At 51.9% G+C, this 21,489-nt stretch overlaps 9 protein-coding genes across 9 annotated transcripts; 2 read left to right on the forward strand and 7 right to left on the reverse strand.

Moving 5' to 3' along the window:
* Positions 1 to 246: 246 nt before the first annotated feature.
* On the reverse strand, positions 247 to 2,009 carry AYL99_10439 (hypothetical protein; the record flags this gene model as incomplete). Its single annotated transcript, XM_018841945.1, has 2 exons — positions 247 to 871; positions 913 to 2,009. 2 exons carry the CDS (start codon positions 2,007 to 2,009, stop codon positions 247 to 249), a joined length of 1,722 nt encoding a protein of 573 aa, XP_018688833.1.
* Positions 2,010 to 3,087: 1,078 nt separating this feature from the next.
* AYL99_10440 (hypothetical protein) lies at positions 3,088 to 4,265 on the forward strand (the record flags this gene model as incomplete). Its single annotated transcript, XM_018841946.1, has 3 exons — positions 3,088 to 3,360; positions 3,414 to 3,720; positions 3,877 to 4,265. The coding sequence occupies 3 exons, from the start codon at positions 3,088 to 3,090 to the stop codon at positions 4,263 to 4,265; spliced, it is 969 nt and encodes a 322-aa protein (XP_018688834.1).
* Positions 4,266 to 5,681: 1,416 nt separating this feature from the next.
* AYL99_10441 (hypothetical protein) lies at positions 5,682 to 6,530 on the reverse strand (the record flags this gene model as incomplete). The annotated part of the gene is made up of 2 exons (XM_018841947.1): positions 5,682 to 5,944; positions 6,047 to 6,530. The coding sequence occupies 2 exons, from the start codon at positions 6,528 to 6,530 to the stop codon at positions 5,682 to 5,684; spliced, it is 747 nt and encodes a 248-aa protein (XP_018688835.1).
* Positions 6,531 to 7,522: 992 nt separating this feature from the next.
* AYL99_10442 (hypothetical protein) lies at positions 7,523 to 8,286 on the reverse strand (the record flags this gene model as incomplete). Its single annotated transcript, XM_018841948.1, has 2 exons — positions 7,523 to 7,794; positions 7,896 to 8,286. 2 exons carry the CDS (start codon positions 8,284 to 8,286, stop codon positions 7,523 to 7,525), a joined length of 663 nt encoding a protein of 220 aa, XP_018688836.1.
* A 707-nt stretch (positions 8,287 to 8,993) lies between these two features.
* On the reverse strand, positions 8,994 to 9,599 carry AYL99_10443 (hypothetical protein; the record flags this gene model as incomplete). Its single annotated transcript, XM_018841949.1, has 1 exon — positions 8,994 to 9,599. One exon carries the CDS (start codon positions 9,597 to 9,599, stop codon positions 8,994 to 8,996), a length of 606 nt encoding a protein of 201 aa, XP_018688837.1.
* Positions 9,600 to 9,955: 356 nt separating this feature from the next.
* On the reverse strand, positions 9,956 to 11,181 carry AYL99_10444 (hypothetical protein; the record flags this gene model as incomplete). The annotated part of the gene is made up of 5 exons (XM_018841950.1): positions 9,956 to 9,961; positions 10,016 to 10,489; positions 10,549 to 10,682; positions 10,751 to 10,876; positions 10,950 to 11,181. The coding sequence occupies 5 exons, from the start codon at positions 11,179 to 11,181 to the stop codon at positions 9,956 to 9,958; spliced, it is 972 nt and encodes a 323-aa protein (XP_018688838.1).
* Positions 11,182 to 12,734: 1,553 nt separating this feature from the next.
* Positions 12,735 to 13,990, forward strand: AYL99_10445 (hypothetical protein; the record flags this gene model as incomplete). Its single annotated transcript, XM_018841951.1, has 7 exons — positions 12,735 to 12,843; positions 12,896 to 13,051; positions 13,100 to 13,225; positions 13,273 to 13,398; positions 13,454 to 13,603; positions 13,655 to 13,834; positions 13,881 to 13,990. The coding sequence occupies 7 exons, from the start codon at positions 12,735 to 12,737 to the stop codon at positions 13,988 to 13,990; spliced, it is 957 nt and encodes a 318-aa protein (XP_018688839.1).
* A 1,828-nt stretch (positions 13,991 to 15,818) lies between these two features.
* On the reverse strand, positions 15,819 to 16,653 carry AYL99_10446 (hypothetical protein; the record flags this gene model as incomplete). The annotated part of the gene is made up of 2 exons (XM_018841952.1): positions 15,819 to 16,516; positions 16,605 to 16,653. The coding sequence occupies 2 exons, from the start codon at positions 16,651 to 16,653 to the stop codon at positions 15,819 to 15,821; spliced, it is 747 nt and encodes a 248-aa protein (XP_018688840.1).
* A 457-nt stretch (positions 16,654 to 17,110) lies between these two features.
* AYL99_10447 (hypothetical protein) lies at positions 17,111 to 20,090 on the reverse strand (the record flags this gene model as incomplete). Its single annotated transcript, XM_018841953.1, has 7 exons — positions 17,111 to 17,400; positions 17,467 to 18,233; positions 18,285 to 18,379; positions 18,430 to 19,697; positions 19,745 to 19,840; positions 19,906 to 19,960; positions 20,025 to 20,090. 7 exons carry the CDS (start codon positions 20,088 to 20,090, stop codon positions 17,111 to 17,113), a joined length of 2,637 nt encoding a protein of 878 aa, XP_018688841.1.
* Between the last annotated feature and the right edge of the window lie 1,399 nt (positions 20,091 to 21,489).

The following is a 21,489-nucleotide window of genomic DNA, read 5'->3' on the forward strand; positions in this document are numbered from 1 at the left end:
ACGAAGAAGATGCAGATTTTGTGCACAAGGAATGACTGTTTCAAACAGCGATGCTAGCAATCCGATACGGTATCCTTCACAAGATAAGCAAATAAGCAGAGGTGTGACATTCTGTTCCAAAGAAAGAAAGGAAAAGAAACACCAATGCGTCACTACCAGGCTCGACTAGGACAAATTCTTGTTAGTTTAAAGTAGGCATCTATAATCCGGTCAGGCTGCTTACCAGAGCATCTGAATTCCCATTCATCAATAGACCAAGGCCGGTAAAGATTCGCTTCCATAGTAGTCGGTCTCGGCCTGAGGGCGATAGGACCTCCACTGCTGTAATGCTATCAGATCGGTCAACGCCTCCTCTTTTATGAGGACCTGGTCATGTCCGAGGTCACTGTGTGTCTCTTCGCCGGTAGGTGTAGTCTTCATTAGGCTTTTCTCTTTCGCCTCCCTAGGCAGCTGAATTCCCTGCGACCACTTGAAAAAGTTATCAGGGTCCCATCTTTGCTTGACAAGCCGCAGCTTCTGGCGATTGTTCCCATAGTATGCCTGTTCATGAACGTTTGGCATCAGGGTATCGTCAGGGAAATTGATGAAGGTGGCCCATTTGACCATGCCATAATGACTCAATCTTGGCTTCATTTTGCTCAGAAAGCGCCTCATGGGCTCCTCCAGCCACTTCTCATCCCACTGGAGCATTATATATGTGTGATAAACGGACCGACGCCAGCGGTAAGCCATATCCTCACGTTTCTTCGAGTTTGCCTCTCCGCCGGAATGAATGAAGGTGACTTGCATCAAGCCCGTTTCGTTTGCGAAATGCTGTCTGAAGCTTGCCATCTCCTCTCTGATAACGTCGGTGATTTCTCTCATGTTCTTGCTATCGTTCTGGAATACGAATGAAGTATAAATCTGATATACCTGGTGGTGGGTAGGGCTTTCTTGGTCTCCTCGACCCACTGTGCCGCGAGAGTCTCGTGAAGAAAACGTGAAGATGGTTCCTGCAACGATCGCGTTTTGAGTTGTTCCTTTAGCTTTTGATGTTGGCTTGGGGCGTTCGGTAGGGTCCAGGCATCGATTGCTTGATTGAAGGCCGTCCGGTTGCCGTTGTAGTAGACCAGGAACCGAACTCCAAGGTCACTCTTGGTCTCCTTGAGATCACATAGCCAGGAGGTGTCAATGGTCATCTCATTCGGCCAGTTCCTGGTATAGAAGCTGTTCATCGTGGTCATGAATCCGGTCATAGTTGCCGCATCTTTCTCCGGATGCCAAGTGTATCGCCCTGCGACGACGAGATCACCCTTCAGCTGTTTCATAGCCAACTTCATCTCCACAACCACACCAAAGTTCCCACCGCCAGCACCGCGAAGGGCCCAGAAGAGGTCATCCTTATCTTTGTCTCCAGTGTGCTCTGAAACAGTCACCTCATCTCCCGTCGCTGTAACGATGGTAAACTCTTTCACAGTGTCGCAGCCCATTCCGAAACTTCTGGTAAACGGAGAGAGACCGCCTCCCAATATGAAGCCACTCACACCTACCGTAGGACAGCGCCCGCCGTTGACGACCCAGCCATCGAGATGCTTTCCATCAACACGCTTGCTGGTCAGTTTCTTGTACACATTGAACCACAACGCACCGCCTTTCACAGTCGCGGTTTCCGCCCCCGGCGTCATGTCGAGGATGACGTCGTTCATCAGCCCAAGTTCCATCAAGATCCCGATATTGGTAGTGGAGCCTCCTGCATAAGAGTGGCCACCATTCTTGATGGTGATGGGGATCTTCCTTGGTTTTGCGATCCTAATGACGTCCCGAACATCACAAGCACACTTGGGTTGAACAACGCAAGGGGGGGTTGAGAAGCGATAAATGAGATTGGACGTCGCAATATAACGTTCGTAGTCTTCTTCTCCGGGTTCGTATACGGGGATTTTCTTAGCTTTCAAAATTTTGATGGCAGTCTCCATATCCTTGTCGGAATATGGGATTGTTTGGGGGATGATGTGGGCAATGCTCGTCATTGTTGATTGTAAGTGAGCCGACTTGAGCAAGTGATTTTTTAAACAGGAGTAGAGATGATCCAAGCTGTAGTTATCTCTGTCAAGGTCGGTCAAACGGGATGATTCAGAGGATGAGCTCGAATTTTCCAGGGTTAAGTTATACTGTGATGGGAGTTTGTGATTGCGGACTGTTCAGATTCACGATGCGGAGGAGACTGCTCGCGAGGGCGTTATCTGAGTGGGACAAGGCCGGTATATCGAAGAATTTGCCTCGTAGAAACCACGACATGGTGCGTGATGAGAGGATAAAATGAACATATACGAATGCCTTTCATGGTTGCATATGCAGCGCTAGGCACGCATCCCAGCAGAGTCAACCTACAGTAATGATTTGTCCGCCCCACTCTATGCGTTGCGGAGAATAGGGACTGAGCGCAGAAACTGAGCCAGAGATGAGTGTTCGTCAGCCATGCAACTGGACCTTTATGTCTCCCAACGGAGCTGGGCAGCTCTCAAGCTGGGCGCAAGAAAGCCTCGGGCGCCCTATTTGGCATTTATATTGGCTAGTTGCTCGCAGGCTTATAAATTTTCCTGGCACCGGGAGCCACTGCGGGAGCTTGCGCGGGACGAGCCATGAAGCAACTATTGATCTTGATTTGTCGGCAGGCCTACATAACTGAGGTTGGAGGTGATCTGTCTCATCGACAGGGTTCTTTCGAATAGGCTTTGCAATTCCGATTTCGTGAAGGCAACGAATTGCAAGCGAAACGGCTCCCCAGCTGACGTGGTGTCAACACATTTTCAGCGACGTGCGCTAGGCTGCCTGCACCTAAAGGGCTGTGTGATGCCGACTCTGTTTCCCCTTGCTACCTAGTCACGAGTGGATGGTCTGTAATCATATAATACGACGTGTAGCTGGTCTGAGAGTTGCAGCGTGCTGAAAAACGGCTTCGTTACCACCCGTAAAGCATTCCTACCGACCAGGAAAGACCTCATTATCCCTGCCTTTCTCTTGCTTTTCAGAGCCCACCCACTCGGCGCCTTGCTCCCCATACTCTGAGACGCAGTCACCGACATCCTCTCACAAGCAGCTCTAGCTATGGGTTCTCTCAAGCTTCTTCCAGACTCCGGTATCACTTCCATGGTGATGGGGAATGATATATTTGCATATGTACAAACCTATGAGGGCGACATCTACCAGTTCGTGGGCAATGTCGAAAATTCGTCGGAGTTTTATGGTTCAAGGAGGAAGTCAAACGTCATCATAGAGCGTCTGAAAGGCAAGAATCCTAGGCCTGACGCTCCTAAGCTATTTACTCCCATTGCTGCGGTATCTTTCACCGATAATCTCAACAAGCCGATGAATGAACGGGTAGACAACTTTGCGCTATCTTTCTGCCGTCGGGGAAGCTGATAGGAAACTAGTACGTCTTTTATCTGGACGACAAGAACATTCTCCATGACCAATACGATCGTGGGAATGGCGACTACCAACATGGAACACTGGCTGGGTTGAAGATCGAATGCGCTCACTACTCAAGCTTAGCAGCCGTCACTATCAAAGGCAACGTTGTGAATCACATCTGTGTATTCTACCAAGCCCCCAGCTGGGACGGAGCTGTTAAGATGGTCAGCTTTGCTGGCATCCATCGGACCTGGCAGCATGGCGCCGCCAACCTCAGAGACCCACCGCTCTACGGCACCTCCCTCACTGCAGTGCCTCCTCGCGCAGGTATACTGGGCCGTAGTAGTTTAGACTAGTCGAATGAAGGACAACCAATATACTATCTGCAGCTGGACACCCACGCCTTGGTCAGTGGACAGGGTACAGCAGGTATGAATATCATGCCACGCAGTTCTTCTATGCTTCTGACGTTCAATACCACAGAACCTCTCCCGTTGGCAGGCTATGATCGCGACGGGAAGCCGGTGGCGTTCTCACCGCACACAAGCCTCACCGCTGTTGACAACGGAACACACCTGCATCTTATCTACAAGTCCCACTCTGGCCAAGTGAAGGTAGTTCGCATCGACCCGAAGGAAGGCCTCCTGCTGCCCGAGCTCTTCTTCCACGACGTTGACGTTGCGCCTAGGAGTGCGATCGCCGCGTGTATTGCACCCAACACGGGCACTACCACCTGCATCGTGCTGTTCTACCAGGCGCTGGACCCGGACTCGCGGAAAGTCCAAATGGCGGCGAGAGTGGTATACAAGCCCACCACCGCTGCCACTGGCACCCAATGGAACGTGTCTGAGAAGGAGGTTCTTGGGGAGTGATCGCCGAGGACATACACCGTTGTTATCTGCTGGCTGCTTGAGTAATACTTGGCCTCTGAATTGGCCAACGGGGTGACTGTGATTCTCATATACACTGCATTGACCGAAGTTTTATCGGCGTAGAGACATAACGTCGCTCCGAAAGGTCCAGTAAGCATTAAACATCAAATCGGTTTGGCAGTTTTGATCGTTGATAATCAGCATCCTAGAACGTATGCAGCGCACGCGTGGGTTTTGTGTCTTTACAGACAGTTGCTCGCGGCGAAGATCGTTGTTCCATTGAGTAGCTCGATTCTGATGCCCCAGGTTGCTGGTAGTCGTATTTCGATCGTTGGACAGAGCTATGCGATCCAGAAAGGGATCGACGGGTTCCAGCAACGGCGGCTCTGTCAGCTGCCTTCGAGGGTCAATGTGCAAGCCCACTTGCGGAGGGCCATTCATCGACTGATGGTTTCCTCTGCTTCCATGCACATGCTTGATTCCCGCTGCTAAGAGGCTTTCCCCGATTGAATCTCTCCTCCAATCAGCCAAGCAGTCTCACACCCTCTTCGCCTCGAGCCCGCATTAGCCATATGCATGGTTCCCGAAAAAAAAAATACGAAGAAAAAAATGAAAGCAAGAAAACGAGGCGTGATATGGCGTGGCAAACGGGTTGGCTTAACTTGGTGATGCGCAAATCTCGCATAATTGATTGCAACCGTAAGCCGAGTAAATTGAAGTCCTTGTCTGTGCGCATCTGGTCCTGCCAGAGCGCTGTTTATATCGATATCTAGAATCGATAGGATCCCTCTTCATATGTCTCGTAAATGAGGCTGTAAGCCTCGTAACTGGGGTTGTCCTGTTGCGGCCCCAAGAATTGTCCCTTCCCGGCACCAACCTGGCTGGCATCAACCTGGTGAATTGGCAGCCCATTGAGTTGAAGACATCGAGCAATTATCGCTGTTAAACTGATGGCTCGGGGAACAGGTTTATATATAATCATATGGCGAAAGGGTCCCTTGGGCATTCAAATTCATCCTCCTCTTCATCGCCAATGCTCCCGAGGTCCCCCGTACTAGCTAATTAGATCCTGCTAAGCATAGATATTCACCAATTTGATCTCAGCCAGCACTCAAGTCATCGTACGACTCACTTCATGGAACCCAGGCTGAAAATCACTTTGGAGCATAAGCCCCTCGCTTACCTCTCCGGAACTGAGCACAACCCATTGCCGAGCAAGAACTGCACCTGGATGCCGTTCTCTAGCTCGATTCTAGCTATGTATCCCCTAGAGCTGACGCAGGCTTCGTTACGAAACCACCACCCTCGGGTTAATTCTACATCAGACAGCCACGTCAGGACACTCAAGGCTATATACGTCTTGTTGTGGTTCTTTTTCTGCTGTTTCCGTCCTCAACTCTCCTATAGAGAACCGGCTCACGAGTTCAGGACCACGCCCGAGTAAGTCGTCCAACGAGGGTGCAGAACCGCGTGCAGGCAGTGCATCACGTGGCTCTCTCTGTCGTACCGGGGCTCAATCATCACCCCGGTGTATCGCTGTCGATGGATCTTCTTCCAGTAGAAGAGGCAGTGCGTGACGTGCCACTCCCAGGCCATGTACACGTTGCCGTGGTCGACCTGGAAGCCCATCAGCCCGACTTGCTCGATGGTGATGGGAATGGTGTGGTTGTAGTCCAGCCCTGCTTTTGGTGTCAGCAATTCTCTGCCGTTACTGAGACACCGGGGATGTCTGGAGGTGGATGTTCTCCGCGCGTTTAGCTAGCACGGCGAAAAGTACTTACAATATGTCCAGCTGCCGTTGGGTCCCGGTCCAGAACGGTCAAACTCGGCTGTGAGTTCCTCGTCACGGCAGTATGGCGGCAGCCAGGCCATGGCCAGAGTGTCGAATGTGCAGTTGTTCTCGTGCATTTCATCCATGGTGTAGCCGCAGTAGCAGTACTTGTGATGCTTGTTCGTCGAGTTCGCTGTATTCGTCTTCTCTAAAAGCGCAAGACCTTTGGCCCCTGGGGTATCTGTCTTAACCAGAGGGTGGCCACTAGGGCAGCTCGATGACCGGGAATGTGTGATGACCTGGTTGATGGCCAGCACCAACCCCATAAAAGCCATGGTGTAAATAACAAGGTTGAAAACGAACCGGACAATATTGCCGTGTTTGCCAGGTCCATGTGGTGTGATGCCGCCAAAGGAAACAGTTGGTCTCTTTAGACCGTGTTTCTCGCCACAGGTGGTATGGTTGTAGCTCTCGGATTCGCCTTCCTCCAGCATCGTCACGGTGTCTTGACTGAGAAGACTTTCCGAGGATGGAGAGGACGGTGCATTGCTTTCAACGAAACTTCAGCTCCTGGGTACCAAAAGCTTTTCACCAGTACTTACTCTTGATAACGACTTTCCATCATTCAGTCAATCGGGATGGTCTTTTGTTGTTCTTCCAAAGTCTCTGGATGGTAAATTGAAGCTTGGGGTGAAGATTGGAGGCGGTTTGCAAGTCCAAGGAGGCTCAGTCTCTTGGGTTCTCATCGACTTAAGCTGGGCGGGTGCCTCCGGCAATCAACCTCATCCTGTGACAGGCAGAGGCGATGTACATCAAGCAGTGATTAGTGAGGGCAGTGTTGGTCTTCTGTACATCGATAGATCGCCGGTGACAAAAAGCAAGTTGCGCAGGATTCTGGGGTGATGCCTGAAGAATGCCTATCCTCCTGGACCCTGGTGATTTCATGTCAGTCGTCTCGAGCGACATGACTCGAACGAACATCTCTTCCTGAGGAAGAAGCATCACAGTTTTCCTCATCTGTGGGTACACCGATGTTTGTGGGTCTAAAGCTTCAGCCCAACCCCGACGACGGAGATATAGACGACATAGAAAAGTGGACGTGTCTATCACTACCACTCCCTTGAGTTCCCCAACAGGCGACCTACAGGGATCGAGTCATTATCATGAACGCCGAGGGCGAGCATACATTATGCCGAGCACGATGGCCCCAAGATTCGATCGGCGGAGGAAGAATCCTTCGACGGGATTTGTCCGCTCACGAATCGCAGGGGACAAATGCTCTGTGGGACGAAAAGTTAATCTGACATGCAGGTGGAGAAACGCTGCCTTACATATTAGGAAAGCATACACGCCACAAAAGAACACTGGGTAAGTGGGGATTTAATAGAGCAGACTGATCGAGAAGTTGGAATGAGATATTCTCGACCACCACATCTATCACCTGCGGAGATTCAAGACGCCCCCTGCTCCGCTGACAGAGGCGCGATCAGCACGAGCCGAACCTGACGTAGCCGTACGTGTGGATCTCGTCCCGCCGCGGAACCATCTTCGTGGCCTCCAACAACATCATCAGACAGTGGTGGCTGTGTGTCTGGTTCGCCGTCATCCAATCTACCCTCCTGCCGCGTGCGAGGGCGGCGTGCACCCTCCACAACATGAAGACGCAGTGCGTCCAGTGCTCCGCGGTGGTGGTCCAGTAGACTCCATCTCCACCGATGCTGGACAAGTTGTCGTATCCTCCAGTGATCTCCATTTGTCCTGCTTCTTTTTTGGGTAAGGTTTTCCCCAGGTCAGCAATTTTGTCCCTCAACCAAGTCCTTTTCTGTAAACCAGAGAGAAAGGGCAGGGGGAGAACTCACGGTCGTGCCAGTAGCGCCAGGATGGATTTGCTGCAGCGACGAATTCATCAGCACCGTCTCGCGGGCACTCTGCAGGGAGCCAGGCCACAGTGAGCGGGTCAAATGTGCAGCCTTTGTCCCGGGCTTCGGCGACACTGTGGCCACAGTCCAGGGTCTTAGAGGTGTCTCCGTCACTGCTGGCTGGTCGGGAAAGAGTGCTCATGGCAAATGTCGCACCGATGGCGAGAACGCTGGAAATGAATGCAGTCAGGAGGCTGATGGCCAGCACCTCCCGCAAGCCAAATTTTTTGGTTGATCGAACAAGACTTGGGCCGTCTTCCAATGGTACTCCGTCCAGATCGGCGTCCCTGACGGGAGCGTACTTGGTTCTTTCGTCACGGAAAAGGAACATGTTGTGAGACTTTTGCGGCACTGGCTACTGAGCTGCTGCTGCATTATCCGAGAGAAGGGAATCATCACTATGAATTTATGTCTTGTCCGCACTCACAAAACTTACACGTCTCGGGAGAACAACAGCCAAGCGGATCAGCAAGACCTCCAGCCATCAGATAGGGTTTACTACACGCTTCAGCGTAAAGACCTCTCATTATCGATGGGCCGAGATCGTCTAGAGAACCATGCATGATATGGGACCCCCCAGAATCCCTTGGATCCTCCCAAACCTTGAGACCCACAGACAACACTACCAATACCCAAAAGGGGTAACCGGTACATAGCTAATCATATGGGTGACTATGGTGCGCGCTTAAAGACTGATTGGACTGTGTCCCCTGCCCTATATCCCCATCGCTCCACAGGGCTGCGCTCCGAATCCTTTGCGACCTCCCATAGCCCGCTCGCGTCCTGGCACTGGTGCACGACCCCGGCACCGTTCACGCTGGATCCGACCAGCTCGCCTTGTTCGTCAAATTCCTCCGTTGGGGGCTCGATCGTCCCGTCGGCGGCGCAGAGGAGGGACTGCAAGACACCACATAGATAGATCAGCATATTGCTTTTTGTGAGGGGTTGAAACTTTCCAGAGGACCCGAATCACACAGGCACCGACAGACACACCACAGTCATTGCCCACCTCCATATGTCAGAAAAACAGGATCGTGCTTACCTCTGCAACATAGCTGAAGCAATGGGCAACATGCTCGTAGTCAATATTGCCCCCTTCGCTCCGTTCCCCCGGTCGCTTCCCCTTCCCCTACCTCCTCCTCCAGCCCCATCTCCACCAGTATGATGACGATGATCCGCATGATCCACCATATCTCCGTCTCCGGCCCGGTCCTCGTTTGTGTGAGCCTGTAAGGCGAAGCGAATCATCTGCAGGCAGTGCAGGGCGTGGAACATGCTGACCCCGTATCCTTGCGTCATCGTCGCGTTGTACCGCACCGTCAGGAATCCCCCACCTCGCGTCGACGTCCGCACGGCCCAGGCGGCGTCCCCCCTGCGGCTGAGGTCTTCGAGTTCGCGCATCTGTCCAAATGTCCGAGGCACCGTTGTCCACGGAGTGTTGGCGTTGATGTCGTCGAAGTGCCCAGTAAGGTGATCTTGTGTCGTTTGCCGTCCTCGGCCGCCTCCGGCGTGTGGCTTCCAGGTCCCGACATTCGTTGTGGTTGGGGCAGGGGCATGGCTGTACCAGAAGACACCAGACAGGAACAGAAAGACCAGCAATAAAGTCGAGATGAGGCTGACAGTCCGCCTCTCGAGTTCACCCATGGCGGTCGTGCTTTTGGCGATTGCAGGTTGAAAGCAAGAGGGACCTCTGGTGAAACTTCTTACTGCAACTTCAGCACAAATTGGCAGAAATGTCGGCTCTCCTGAGGATGATAAGATAAGAGAAGACCTTCAATGGGATTATGAAGTCAGCTATAGGGTGCTCCCTGCAGTGAGACGCATAACACCGAGCTGAAGAGTATCCACTGATACAATGCCACCACTTGTCATTGCCATTATCAGTCTGAACGCTGTATAAGGTGATCTACAGCGAACGTGTCTTTGTAGGTCCAAGCTATCACCTCATTTACACAACCCACCCAATCCAATGACCTAGCATTCCTCCGCATAATGCGATCCTACGGCTCACCTGTGTCAATCCTCTCCTCACATTCCTTTTTCTCCCCACCCAGCCTGACACATTCATCAACGCGATTTCGCCGTCTCTGTTCGAGCATGCTCTGAGGCGGGTCCAACTCTTCTGCATTCATGTCCCATTTCTTCATGCCCCACTCCATCATCTTGTCCTTTGGGAGCGCAACCGAGTCAGCCCAGCGGTCGATGGCCTTCCAATCCCTGCAAACGTGCCAGTTGTTGAAATTGGGGTACGGCGAGTCGTAGCCTTTAATCCAGTTGTAAGTCAACAGGGTTGTGTCGGCGTGGCAGAGGATATTTTGCCGGAGTATGTTGATGCAGTGGTCTATCCAGGTGTGGTGGTTAACGATCTCTGCTTCTGCTTCGGAGTTGACGAGGCGTGTGCCATCATATTCTCTTGAAAGCAGAGCGAAGAACAAGGACTTACCGAGGTGCACGCGGATTATGTTTGATTGATTGACAAAAGAGACATCCTTGGACTCGTAGTAGTGTAGGTGTGTATGCTTCCGAAGAAGATCCTGAATTGCGTTGAGCATTCAGCAGCGAGATGATGGAATTTTCGCCGGTGTCAACATACCAGACAGTGCAACTGATGGTCCATCTCCAGGTCTGCCCAGATTCCGCCTCCCAACTCAGGCGGGAAACGCACCAGGGCCTTTGACTCAACATTCAGACGTCCGAATTCTTCGTCAGAAATACTCATAGGTGCTCCTATCTGCTGGTGAGCGATTTTGAACAGGGGCTGAAAAGCTGTGTTGAGGTTCGAAGTCATGGCTTACGATAGACAAAATGGTCCCACAGTGCATCTACCTCGTCAGAAGGTTCCGCCGTCCAAGGCGAAGGGAGCCCAAGTGAGCCGTTGAACCGGACAGTCTTGAAGTCGCGCACGGCGTCGAGACCTGGCGCTGGAGGAGACAACGGGCTCGAAGTTAGCAACTGACTGGCAGTCAGAGAACAGTGAAGGCAGGACGAACTCACACCAATATGATTGAAGCCTGACACAATCATTCTCGATACGTTTTGAATGATATCCAGCGGCGAAGGCGGCCAGTAAGCCTAAAACAAGGGCGAGGGAAAAGAGCATGGCTTGAGCTATCCGTGGCTCCTTCTTTGGTGACCATGGCGCGGATGCTTGCTCTGAGCCCTCTAATTTCCTCAGTAATCTCCAAGTTGGAGCAGCCTCGAAATCTTCCAATGTTCCTATGTCCATGATCTGTGCGTTTGAAGCTGCCAGCCCTTGAACGTGGATATGGACTGTGTTGCCTCAGTGAACTATGCCGTAGTACACTCCCTGACCAAGACTCAAGTAAATGATATCTGCCTCCGTGATCTCGGCCTCGTGAATCGACTTCTGAAGACTTGGGAGTTTCGTAGGTGGAGCTCTTCTCCGCTTCAGCTGTCTCCAAGATCATCAAAATGTCCGTGCCTTGACAGGTATTCCTTGTCAGGAACCACATTGGAGCCTCGGAGGTTAAAGGATCAAATCACATGAGCAACAGGAACACTTGCTGATGTTGTCTCCGTATTTGAGCTGGCGCCGCCAGCCCCATTTGGACTTTGAACTCTCCAGGCTGGACGCGAAGGAACGCATGATGCGCAAGTTCGAAATGGTCAACTCTGAGTAAACAACAAGTCTGCACCTGCAGCGAAGATCGTCCTGACCGAAGACCGAGAACAACCCCCGCTACTGATTGCCCAAACAGGAGAACATCCACTGGAACCGACGATCCATCGATCTGCAAGGATGTGGAGAGCAAAGTTCGTTTCTTGCTCATCACGTGATTGCCAGCATCGCGGTCCACGATTCAGGGGGATCATTCGTCCAGGGTGCAATGAAAGCGCTGAAGTTCGAGCATCACGCAGCCGACTCGGGTCTATCATCGATCATCATGAAGCCGCTTCGGGCCCTGGATGGCCATAAAGACCCGCATAAGCAGTCATAGCCGTCGACCTATCGTTGACTCCGTCCTGGGTCAAATCCTTCAATGCTGAGTGCGAGGATGTGAGCCCACATTCCATCCCTGCCAATCGTGCTAACTCCTGTTCATACCAACTCCCGATGTTGCATCCAGCTGCAGTGTGTTATGTTGATCAGAGTCCGACGGGAAAGTCAGTTGTCCGACGACAACCTGTCGTTCGTTGGTGGTATGAGCAGATGATCTGGTTGACGGTCATGCACTGATGACGCCAACACATCATTCGAACAACCAAGACTTGATGGAAGAGGCGAAAGGATTCGACCAGCAGCAGCAAGCGCTGTGTTTGCATTGGAATGGCTTCAGGATTGGTAGAGAGAGGCCTTCAAAGAAGAAAGGAATTACAGGCAAGCTGCAATAACACAGGCGATCAGCATGTTCGATGCCAATCCACACAGAAAGGGGATCCAAACATCCTGTCCGCGGTGGAGGTGGTGGTGTACAGTGATCACCAAGAGTTGGCAGGCAACCTGCTGCACGCTGCGGAGGATGTGGGTGTTGAAACTCGAACCAGGTACGACTATTCCACTGTCGATATCCGGAAAGTAGTAGGAATATCAAAGCTCGCAAGGCGTGGCTGAGGATGAGGACACTTCCGCTGGCTGAAGTTGGTTGGGGTATAAAAGCATAGCTTTTACCCTCAGGACTTGACCCAGGAAGACACAACCTCAGACCTCCCTTCAACTTCAACCATCAGCTTCTGCCTCAAAGACTTGGGCAAATACATTGTTGAAGCCTTTTTCCACGATCAAGTATCAGCTTCCGCTCTCTGCGTCCTTTATTCAAAATGAAGTTCCTCCCTGTTTTTATGGCAGTGGCTGCCATTGTTGTTCAGACAGGATATAGCTTCCCGTTGGAACTCGATGAGCGTGGAAATTGCTGCAGCGGCCAGAGTGGTAGGCCAACTACAAGAGATATTTTGATCCCGGCCAAGCTGATTCATGCCAGGGTATAATCAACCCAAGCGAGATCTTATGGCCGCTATCCGACATGCGATTCTGGTCAGGACACCTGCACCAGAGCCGGCTCCTGAGCCTGCTCCAGCTCCAGAACCCAGTCCAGGCGATGAAGAGACCGATGGAAATTGCTGCAGCACCCAGAACCGTGAGTGTCATTTGTCGGCTATTGCGCACTTGCTGACGGCAGAATTAGAGTATCCAAAACGTGACGGCGAGGACGAACTCATGGCAAGGGCTCCTGAGCCTGAGCCGGAGCCTGAACCTGAGCCGAGTCCAGGCGAGGACGAGACGGATGGGAACTGTTGCAGCACCCAAAACCGTCAGTCTCATTCGTCGGCGTTGCGCACTTGCTGATGGCAAAACCAGAGTACCCGAAGCGTGACGGTGAGGATGAGCTGATGGCAAGAGCTCCTGAGCCCGAACCCGAACCCGAACCTGAACCGAGCCCAGGTGGTGAGGAAACCGACGGAAATTGCTGCAGCAGCCAATCTGGTCAGCACTGCCCTGCGCATTCTCCTTCGCATCCAAAATGCTGAAACAGAATCAGACTATGACCAGCCGAAACGCGACCTGGGAGCCGTGCTTGGGATTAGGGATCCCGAGCCGGAACCGATGCCAGCCCCAGCGCCGGCCCCAGAGGGTGAAGAAACAGATGGCGGCGAGGAGACGGATGGAAATTGCTGCAGTACTCAGGCCAGTCAGTGCCTTTCATGCTCTCCTGTGCACCCATGATGCTGACGGAGGACAGACTACTACCAACCAAAACGCGACGTGGACGACGAGCTCATGATCCGAGAGCCTGAACCAGAACCGATGCCAGCTCCTGAAATGGCTGCCGAGCCCGCTGTCGACATAATAGTCAGGGAGGCCTCACCGGAACCAGCGCCGGAGCCAGACCCACAGGGCAACTGTTGCAGTGGACAATCAGGTACGCGGGGATGGTGATTTTTGCAATATATGCTGATATGCCCCAGACTACAAGCAGCCCAAGAGAAACGTCGAGTTGGATGCACGAGATCCCGCTATGGCCATCCCAACAAAGAGGTCTGAAGCAGACGCTGACACATATGAGGATGCGTACTAGCCTCATAGAAGGATTGTGGTAGTTGTGATCTCGCAGGGGTTGTTGGGTACGTGGCTCGTAGCTTGCAGAAGAGAAGAACGAAATGCTGGATATGCAAGGAGCAGCACCCAAGCTCGTGGGTGACTTGGCCGTGAACACAGAGTCCCATAAAAATACGCGATGTGAGGAGATGTTTGTTCGACGATGATAGGCAGTCAATCATTGATTCTCCGCCTCAATAAAAAACATAAAGGATGTGCTCACATTGCGGTTTGCCCTTCCAAGTCATCATCTAGATGACTACCACATGTGGAAAAGATCTCGCATTGTCGCTTTTTTCTCAGTATTGTCGTCGCATTGCAAAGTTGAAGCCTCGGAAGATAAGCACTGAGGTGGTTCCGGTTAGGTCGCCGTGGGCAGTTTCATCTATCATGTAATCTGAGGCACACATACCTGACTACTAGGGGTCGTCAGGTCACACAGCAACATTTGTACCTTATATCCAGGCTTGTCAAGCAGGTGTGCCTGAAGGCATCCAGCGATTACGCTGCTGAAATCGTCGTTGTGCCTCTTTCCTCAAGGGGAAAACATGAATACTTTGCCATATAGTACATGATATGAGCAATATAAGGTGATTTCGAGTTTAAAATGGCGATTGGGTGCAGCTGAAAGTCTTGAAAGGAGTGCATTGGACACGCAAATGTAACGATAAGATAAGAGACCAACGTCACCGTGAAGATTAGGCTCTGCCAAACGGACGAGATGACTGCATTGACGACTGTCTTGGACATGCTTCTAGCTAGCTGCATCCATTTCTGAAAAAGATCAGTTCGCAAAAATGGAAGTTGCATCCGAGCAGAGCAATAACAAGGCTGAAAACAAGATAACGCTTGGCCTTTTGAGCCTCGAGCTAACTTGACTGCTCCCGACATCTTCGTGGAATTCGTTTGCTCCATCGAACGACTTCGAACAAGTAACAGAGGACGAAGAGCCCATTCTGTGTGTGATCGACCCGGTGAGGAGAGAGGCTGAGATCGACCGAGGAGGGTTCGGATATAGCTGACTCTTCCAAGCAGACTGGGGCCATGAAGAATTCCTTACGACAAACTGCGTCCGCCGAAATCCACGACGGAGACGAAGAATTGACTCCTTACACCCTCCGGTCAAGCCGAAAACAGGAGTCTGCAACAACTGATCCTCCTATCCGTGAGGGACTTGATCGTATGTCGTCTGGTCTGCCGGGAAACCTGCCTCGCCCGGGATCCAGTTCGTAGCGACACCCTAATGGAGCGATGACCCTTCAATACTTCGGGATCGTCGACAACTGGACATTCGTGTCACGCGGAAAACAAGCACGCTATCGGCATGCGCATTTCTGGCCCTCTTGGGGGTTAGCAATGAACTTTAATGGCTCGTGAGTCAGCAGCGTTTTCGAAAACTCAGCGGTGGAAAGCAAACGTACAAAGAGGCGGTAAAGAAGACGTTCTCTTCTCTCCCCTGCTGTGGACTTGCCCTCCTTGCTATAAGTAGCCACACTACTTATAGAGCTGTTTCAGTTCCTCGAGAGGAGGATGACAGCAGAACGCCACAGCACTGTCAATAAGAATAACGCAGAATGGTGAGACGGTAGATAAGTAGAAGCTGGGCGGAGATGAAAGCAAATTGAGCTGTACCAGGTGGTGAGCTGGTGGGTCGAAACACGATACATAGAGCAGTCGAAATCACCAAATAACCTGCGAGCGGCTTTGGCCCTGCCTTCAGGGTATCGAGAGTTCTGCCCAAACAAAGCGAGCACTAGCACAATGACGGCCACATTGTACAGAACAGAACAGATGTGTTGCTCATACCATCAACCGCACAACATGCGCAAGAGTTTGTTGATGATTCGGGACAGAAGGCTTTGGCCAACCTTCTCTTCTTCTCCGCCATATTGTCCCTGCCCTTGATCAGGGTAGTATTGCTGTTGTTGAGCATGTTGAGGCTGCCAGGCTTGCTGCTGATGATTTGGATATGTCTGGTAGCCATCCCAGTTGCTCACGTGTTGCATCTCCACGGGGCTGCCGTCAAGCTTGATGTATATTCTGCCCTCATTCGACTCGGTGTGGTATTGCAGACCCAGGTCACGACAAACTTGTTCGACCCGAGGCTTGATCTTCTGGACGTGGTCGGGAGAATGGTTTCCTTTCCCGACCACGACGTGAAGATGTGTCTGGCCCTGACTCTGAGCAAATCGGATCCTCTGTTCCAAGATCTCTTCCGCCTCTTCGACATACAGTCCGTGCAGGTCAATCGTGTCGGCGGCGACTCGGCCGTCGGCGTTGTTTTCGCGAAAGATGAATTCGGCGGCCTGCTTATTGTACATCTCCATCTTGGCCCCGTGGTCCTTGCCCTCCTGTGAGAGCGCATGCGCAGCCGCGCCATCGCCGTTGGCGTACGCTTCTTGGGATCGCTGGAAACAATTGGCGCGTTTCGAGGCTTCCTGGCGTGCCAGGTTCCGCAGCCGGTCGTACTCTTCCTCGGCAGCTTGGGATTGACTGTGGTTGAAAGCTACACGATGACGCGGAACCAGTCAGTCAGACCCCCTGAACCAGCTACTAACAACAACAATCAAGCGAACTGGAAAAGATTCACTTACGTCTGGCCCCTACTCGGGTTGCATGCTGTGTTGACATTTCATACGACATCGTCTCTGTAATTGGCTGTTTGATCAACAACCTGGTCGATTATGTGCAGGTGAGAAGTGCGGACTGCATAGATTGAGCAAGATATGGAATCAGAGAAATGAATCCAGCTGGGCTTTGGGAGATATGTGACTACCGAAGTCACATAAGGGATCTTCTATCAAGATCAGCAGCAATGACAATGGGGTAGATCTGATCTGATCTCTTGCTAAATGTTCGGTTCCCTTAAGCGTCGATGGGAATCGTGGAGTCGAAGAAACTAAAATGGCTGGGAGGCTTAGTCATTCATGATGCCCGATTCGGTAGTTCACGACGCCCGCGGGCTCCTAGCGGACGCGGACATGCAGATTGAGCGAGGCTCAGCGAGACGTCCGTCCCCAGGTCGCTTCCGGTCATTGATTGACCGTGCTATTGCATTCGTAGTACATGCGGCATCTATCAGAACGGCGATAAGGCCAGATCAAGAAGCCGCCAACTTGATCTCGTAATAGCTGGCCAACTCGCGCAGAATATATCCCATTCGAGGAGTCAATCCCCATACCCATGTATCATCGTAGAAACCGGCCCAGTATCGTGCCAGCTTGGCTGCCAGGGAAGGACCGATTTCACCATCGAGCCCGTCCTCTAATTCCGACAGCAGGTTTCTGATGGCCTGCATGGTCTGAGCCTCGAGCTCGCTGATCGAATCACAATCATGACTTGACCGTGTCTCAACCTCAATGGCATGCACCCATTTCGTAACCAGTAACGCTGTGACGGGATAAGTTAGTGCTAGGAATCAGCTGAATGGGCGCTTCGGTTGTCAGCTGAACTCACCTGCCTCCCACCCCGCCAAAGCGTGTCCGATCGCCCAGGTCAAAGCAGCCGTCTTCTTGATAAGCATTGTCCCCGCTTTATAGGGTATCAGCATGCCTTCGAATGCGCGACCGACCGCCCTGGCAACGAGATTGCCGCGGTTTTGCGGTAGCGCGACAAAGTCCTCTATCGAGGCCATGAATTCTTCCTGGCTTTCCTTGAGCAGAACCGCTGAATCGGCAGCACTATGTCCCGTAAAAGCTCGACAATAGCTGACCCGCAACAGCGCCAGACAGTTAAATAGCAGAGGCGTTTCGGCTTCTGTCCAGGGATAATCCGCATCGGAGCTGGCTTGGGTAATTAGTGCCCGACACCTGGAAAGGGCAGCCTCTGTTTGGGCAAGAGTCTGAGACTTTTGTGTTTCGTTGGACTGTCCGGGGCTGGAGAACTCGCCGAAGAAGTACGACCCTTGTGTGATATGCCAGATGTGGATCGAAATGACGTTGATCACCACGCTGATTGCGAATGGCGACCATTCCCAACATTCCTGCGGCACTGTCTTGGTCGAGTTTCCGTTCATGACCATCGACACAGCTTCTTTGACGTTGAGTGAAGAGCTCTGCCCTTTTCTCGTCGCCGCCACATGCCACTGCTCTTCTGTGAGTGCATCCCACAAAGATTGGTCGCACGGCATTTCGATGAAGCCATCTGAAACTAGAGAATAACCGGGAGGGATCCCATAGGTCATCGTGACGAGGTTCCCGAACATTATCTGGCCGTACAATAGCCTATATATTCTGTTAGTGAGCGGTGCGTCCCTCCAATGTTTCCTCACTAACCTCTTAACACTCTCCCTTTCAACCCATTCCCGCCAACTCAGCCATTTGTCTCTATTTTTTTGAGGCTTCACAGTCGGCGCTAGATCGCGAAAGTCCTATGAACTCGTCAATAACGGATCTCTTTTGCCCGACGCTGTGAGCGTACCACGAGGAAGTCGCCAAGACGTATGATGGCCTTCGAAATGACTTCTGCGTCTCCGCTGAAGCAGCTGAGCATCGCAAGCAGTAATCGGGTTTGACTCTTCCATAGAGAATCCGGGGTTGATTTCGGTGATTGAGATCGCGGCTGGACCCACTCTTCCAGCAGCCGTGGTTTCTTGTCGAGATGCTCACCTCGGTCAACCACGGCGGCAGCCAATGCCTGGTCTGCCTTCAAATACAAGGAAGCAGCAATCTTCCTCTCCAGCCGATAAAGAGCGCCAATGGCACATATGGCGAGGACGAGTGGTGACGGCGTCGTTTCAAAATCCATAGTCTGAAGGTGGAAGATAGGCAGGTGGACGTGGAAGGCGTCGACGTAGGTTCGGATGCATTTTTGTAGTGCAGATGCACTGGGCAATCGAAAATTGTTCAACTTTTCAGCAGAAAGTCTATTCGATAGATCCTTCAGGAGATGAGTTCGCATTGATTCAGTAAAAGCAAGTGCGGGAGGCTTCGCGTATTTTGTCTGTGGAATCGGAAATCCGGAGGACCCGTCGAGATCAGGGCGATTTGTCGTGAGTGCCTGTGCTGAAGTTTCGTCCCACAGGCTGGAGGTTTCTTTAGAGCGAGAGTTTGCATGACTGGCCGTTTCCCATGATTGGGTAGAGTCATCCACGGACGGGGTCGCGTGTGCAGTCGAAATATGGGTTTGCTGGAAACCGTAATCCTGCATCGAAGCCTGGCTCGAACCCGAAAAGTTCTCTAGAGGTGACCAGCCATCCGTGTTACCTCTCAGAGGTGGCATAGCGAAAGCTTCAAGTTGCTTCGGAGGTAATCCTAGAAACGGATCGAAGAAATCGAGGAATTCCAGGTCGCCGTCAAGGTCTGGGAGAGGCACTGAGCTTGGGAACGTTCGCATCTTCTCGAGGTCTGAGACGTCGACGCTAAAGTCTGCTAAGTGAAGTCCCATAAAAGGTTGTGTCTCTTCAACAACAGCGGTATCCACACTGAAATTTGAAGATAGCAGTGGCTCAGTTGCGTTGCCGACCTCGACTGCCAGTTTTCGACCTTGAACCACCTGGGGTTCTGTTGACTGGGCGGCATTCGACCTTGTGAATGGTTTAGCAGCTGCTTTGAAAGATGTGGATGCAGAGCTTCTAGTTCGGCCAGTTGGTTGATTTGAGAGAGTCGAAGGCGGTTCCTTTCGAGATACTGCAATCTCGACTTCTTCTTTATCCCTGGATTTCAACGGCTTCGATGAGAGGTCCTTCGCTGATCTCTAGGTTAGAACTATTCAACTAGAATTCGGGGCTGCGGACCTGAAGGAGGGTCTTCAGCAGTCGGAACATTCAATCGTTGTTTCTCGATGGCGGTGGCCACCTGTTCCGGGGTGTGTAGAGTTCTCTCGTGGCGAACTAGAAGGTCTCTAAGTGGAAAGGTAATCAACAGATGTCATCGTTGATGAGAGCCCCAAAAATACCTTCGACTGTATCTTCTCCGGCAGACTCTGCAGCCAAAAGGCTTCTCTTGGGTATCTGAAGACCTGTAAGCGCTTTTGGAAAAGCATGCAGACGCGATGGATCAAAGAGCGCGGCTTACGGCCTCGTTGATGACGAATACAGTGTTCGCTTCGCTTGAAGGCTCTTGAACAGACGCTGCAGACATGTTTTCTCTTTGCCGCCGCATTCTCTTTGTCGAGCTTAGGAAATATGATGGTCGAAGTGCCGATTAGAGCCATGACGGACACGATCTGTTACTTTATCCTGTCAACAGGAAATAAGACGTGGGAAGAACTGTCTTTCGAGAGCTAGAATCTCAAGTAGTGAGGGACTGTTCTCTCCCACGAATGCCACCGAGGCACCTGATCCGCAGACCCATGCATTCGTCTGGCATAGGATCCAAGCGTTTTGTGGATGGAATCGTGGGGCTAATTGCGGAGGGGGAAGCTCAGCAAAACTTGGGGAAGGGAGGATAGAGGAAAGCCACTGGTGGGAAGAGAACGAGCCGAGTGGGTTTATCGTGGGAGTTTATGGGTTGAAATGGTCGTAGGAGCGGAGAATCGAGGATGGCAGTGTAAGCCTCGTGCGGAGAAATGCAAAAGGCGCCCCCTTCATGTTGGCTGTAATAGATTCTCTCTGCTGAAGAAAATCATGACCTGGAGGTTGAGATCCTACACTCTGTGCGACCCTTACGGTTTGCCCGGGGCATTCATTTGAAAGACAGGTGCGAGGCCTGAAGAGTCAAGAACTGCACCTACAGGCTCCACAGGCGTCTGACGCCGTGTTTAGACCAGTTGAACCGTCGCAACAGGACGAATTCACCAGCGAACGAGAGACAGAGGAAGAGGAACGCTGGAGTTGCAGACCGTCCGTCAAAATGAGCTGGTGTATCGACAAGAGCAACCCTGCATACTTAACATGTCCTTCAAGCAAGCAACTTGGCCTCGACTCACGATGCTGGAACCAGCGGCCTCAATTGGGAAATGCTTTCTACCCCACATGAGGCGGTAGCCTCGCGAGGCTGAAGTGGGGGCTGAGATACTTCCCCGAATGGATTTTCTCACCGTCACACGGTATGGCCCGACGAGGGCTAGTGAAGATCACGATACCCCGTGACATAGGTGCCTTGATATGCTGAAGACATATCGCAGAGAATCATTTATGGGCTGATTGCTGATGGAGATATCCATATCCCGTTGTACATTCTGGGACGCGTGGTGTAGCGCGATACGGAGGGTGAATCTCTTCCCTGACCGCGTCACCTCTATGCGGGAATCGGGTGAGTCGATATCAGGCGGCGGTAACGTCCGTAAAATCCCTGAAATGGACGACTTTAAAGTTGACCTATACCAACGGCTCGCCTGCAGTTTGTTCGCCGACGTGCAAGAGCGGAGTTCAAGAAGCTGGCGGAAACAGAGTACGAATGGCCCAGAAAGGGGACCCATCCAGCATCGAATCCTGGGATGCACCTTCTATTCTCGACTCGATCTCTGGGCTTGATTCCCGAACTTGTTGGTGATTCCGTTTCACGGAGGTTTCCTGTTGGAGCGTAAAAATACCCACTT

This window comes from Fonsecaea erecta, assembly GCF_001651985.1.
Source record: "Fonsecaea erecta strain CBS 125763 chromosome Unknown Scaff11, whole genome shotgun sequence".
In the NCBI taxonomy this organism is placed as follows: Eukaryota; Fungi; Ascomycota; class Eurotiomycetes; order Chaetothyriales; family Herpotrichiellaceae; genus Fonsecaea; species Fonsecaea erecta.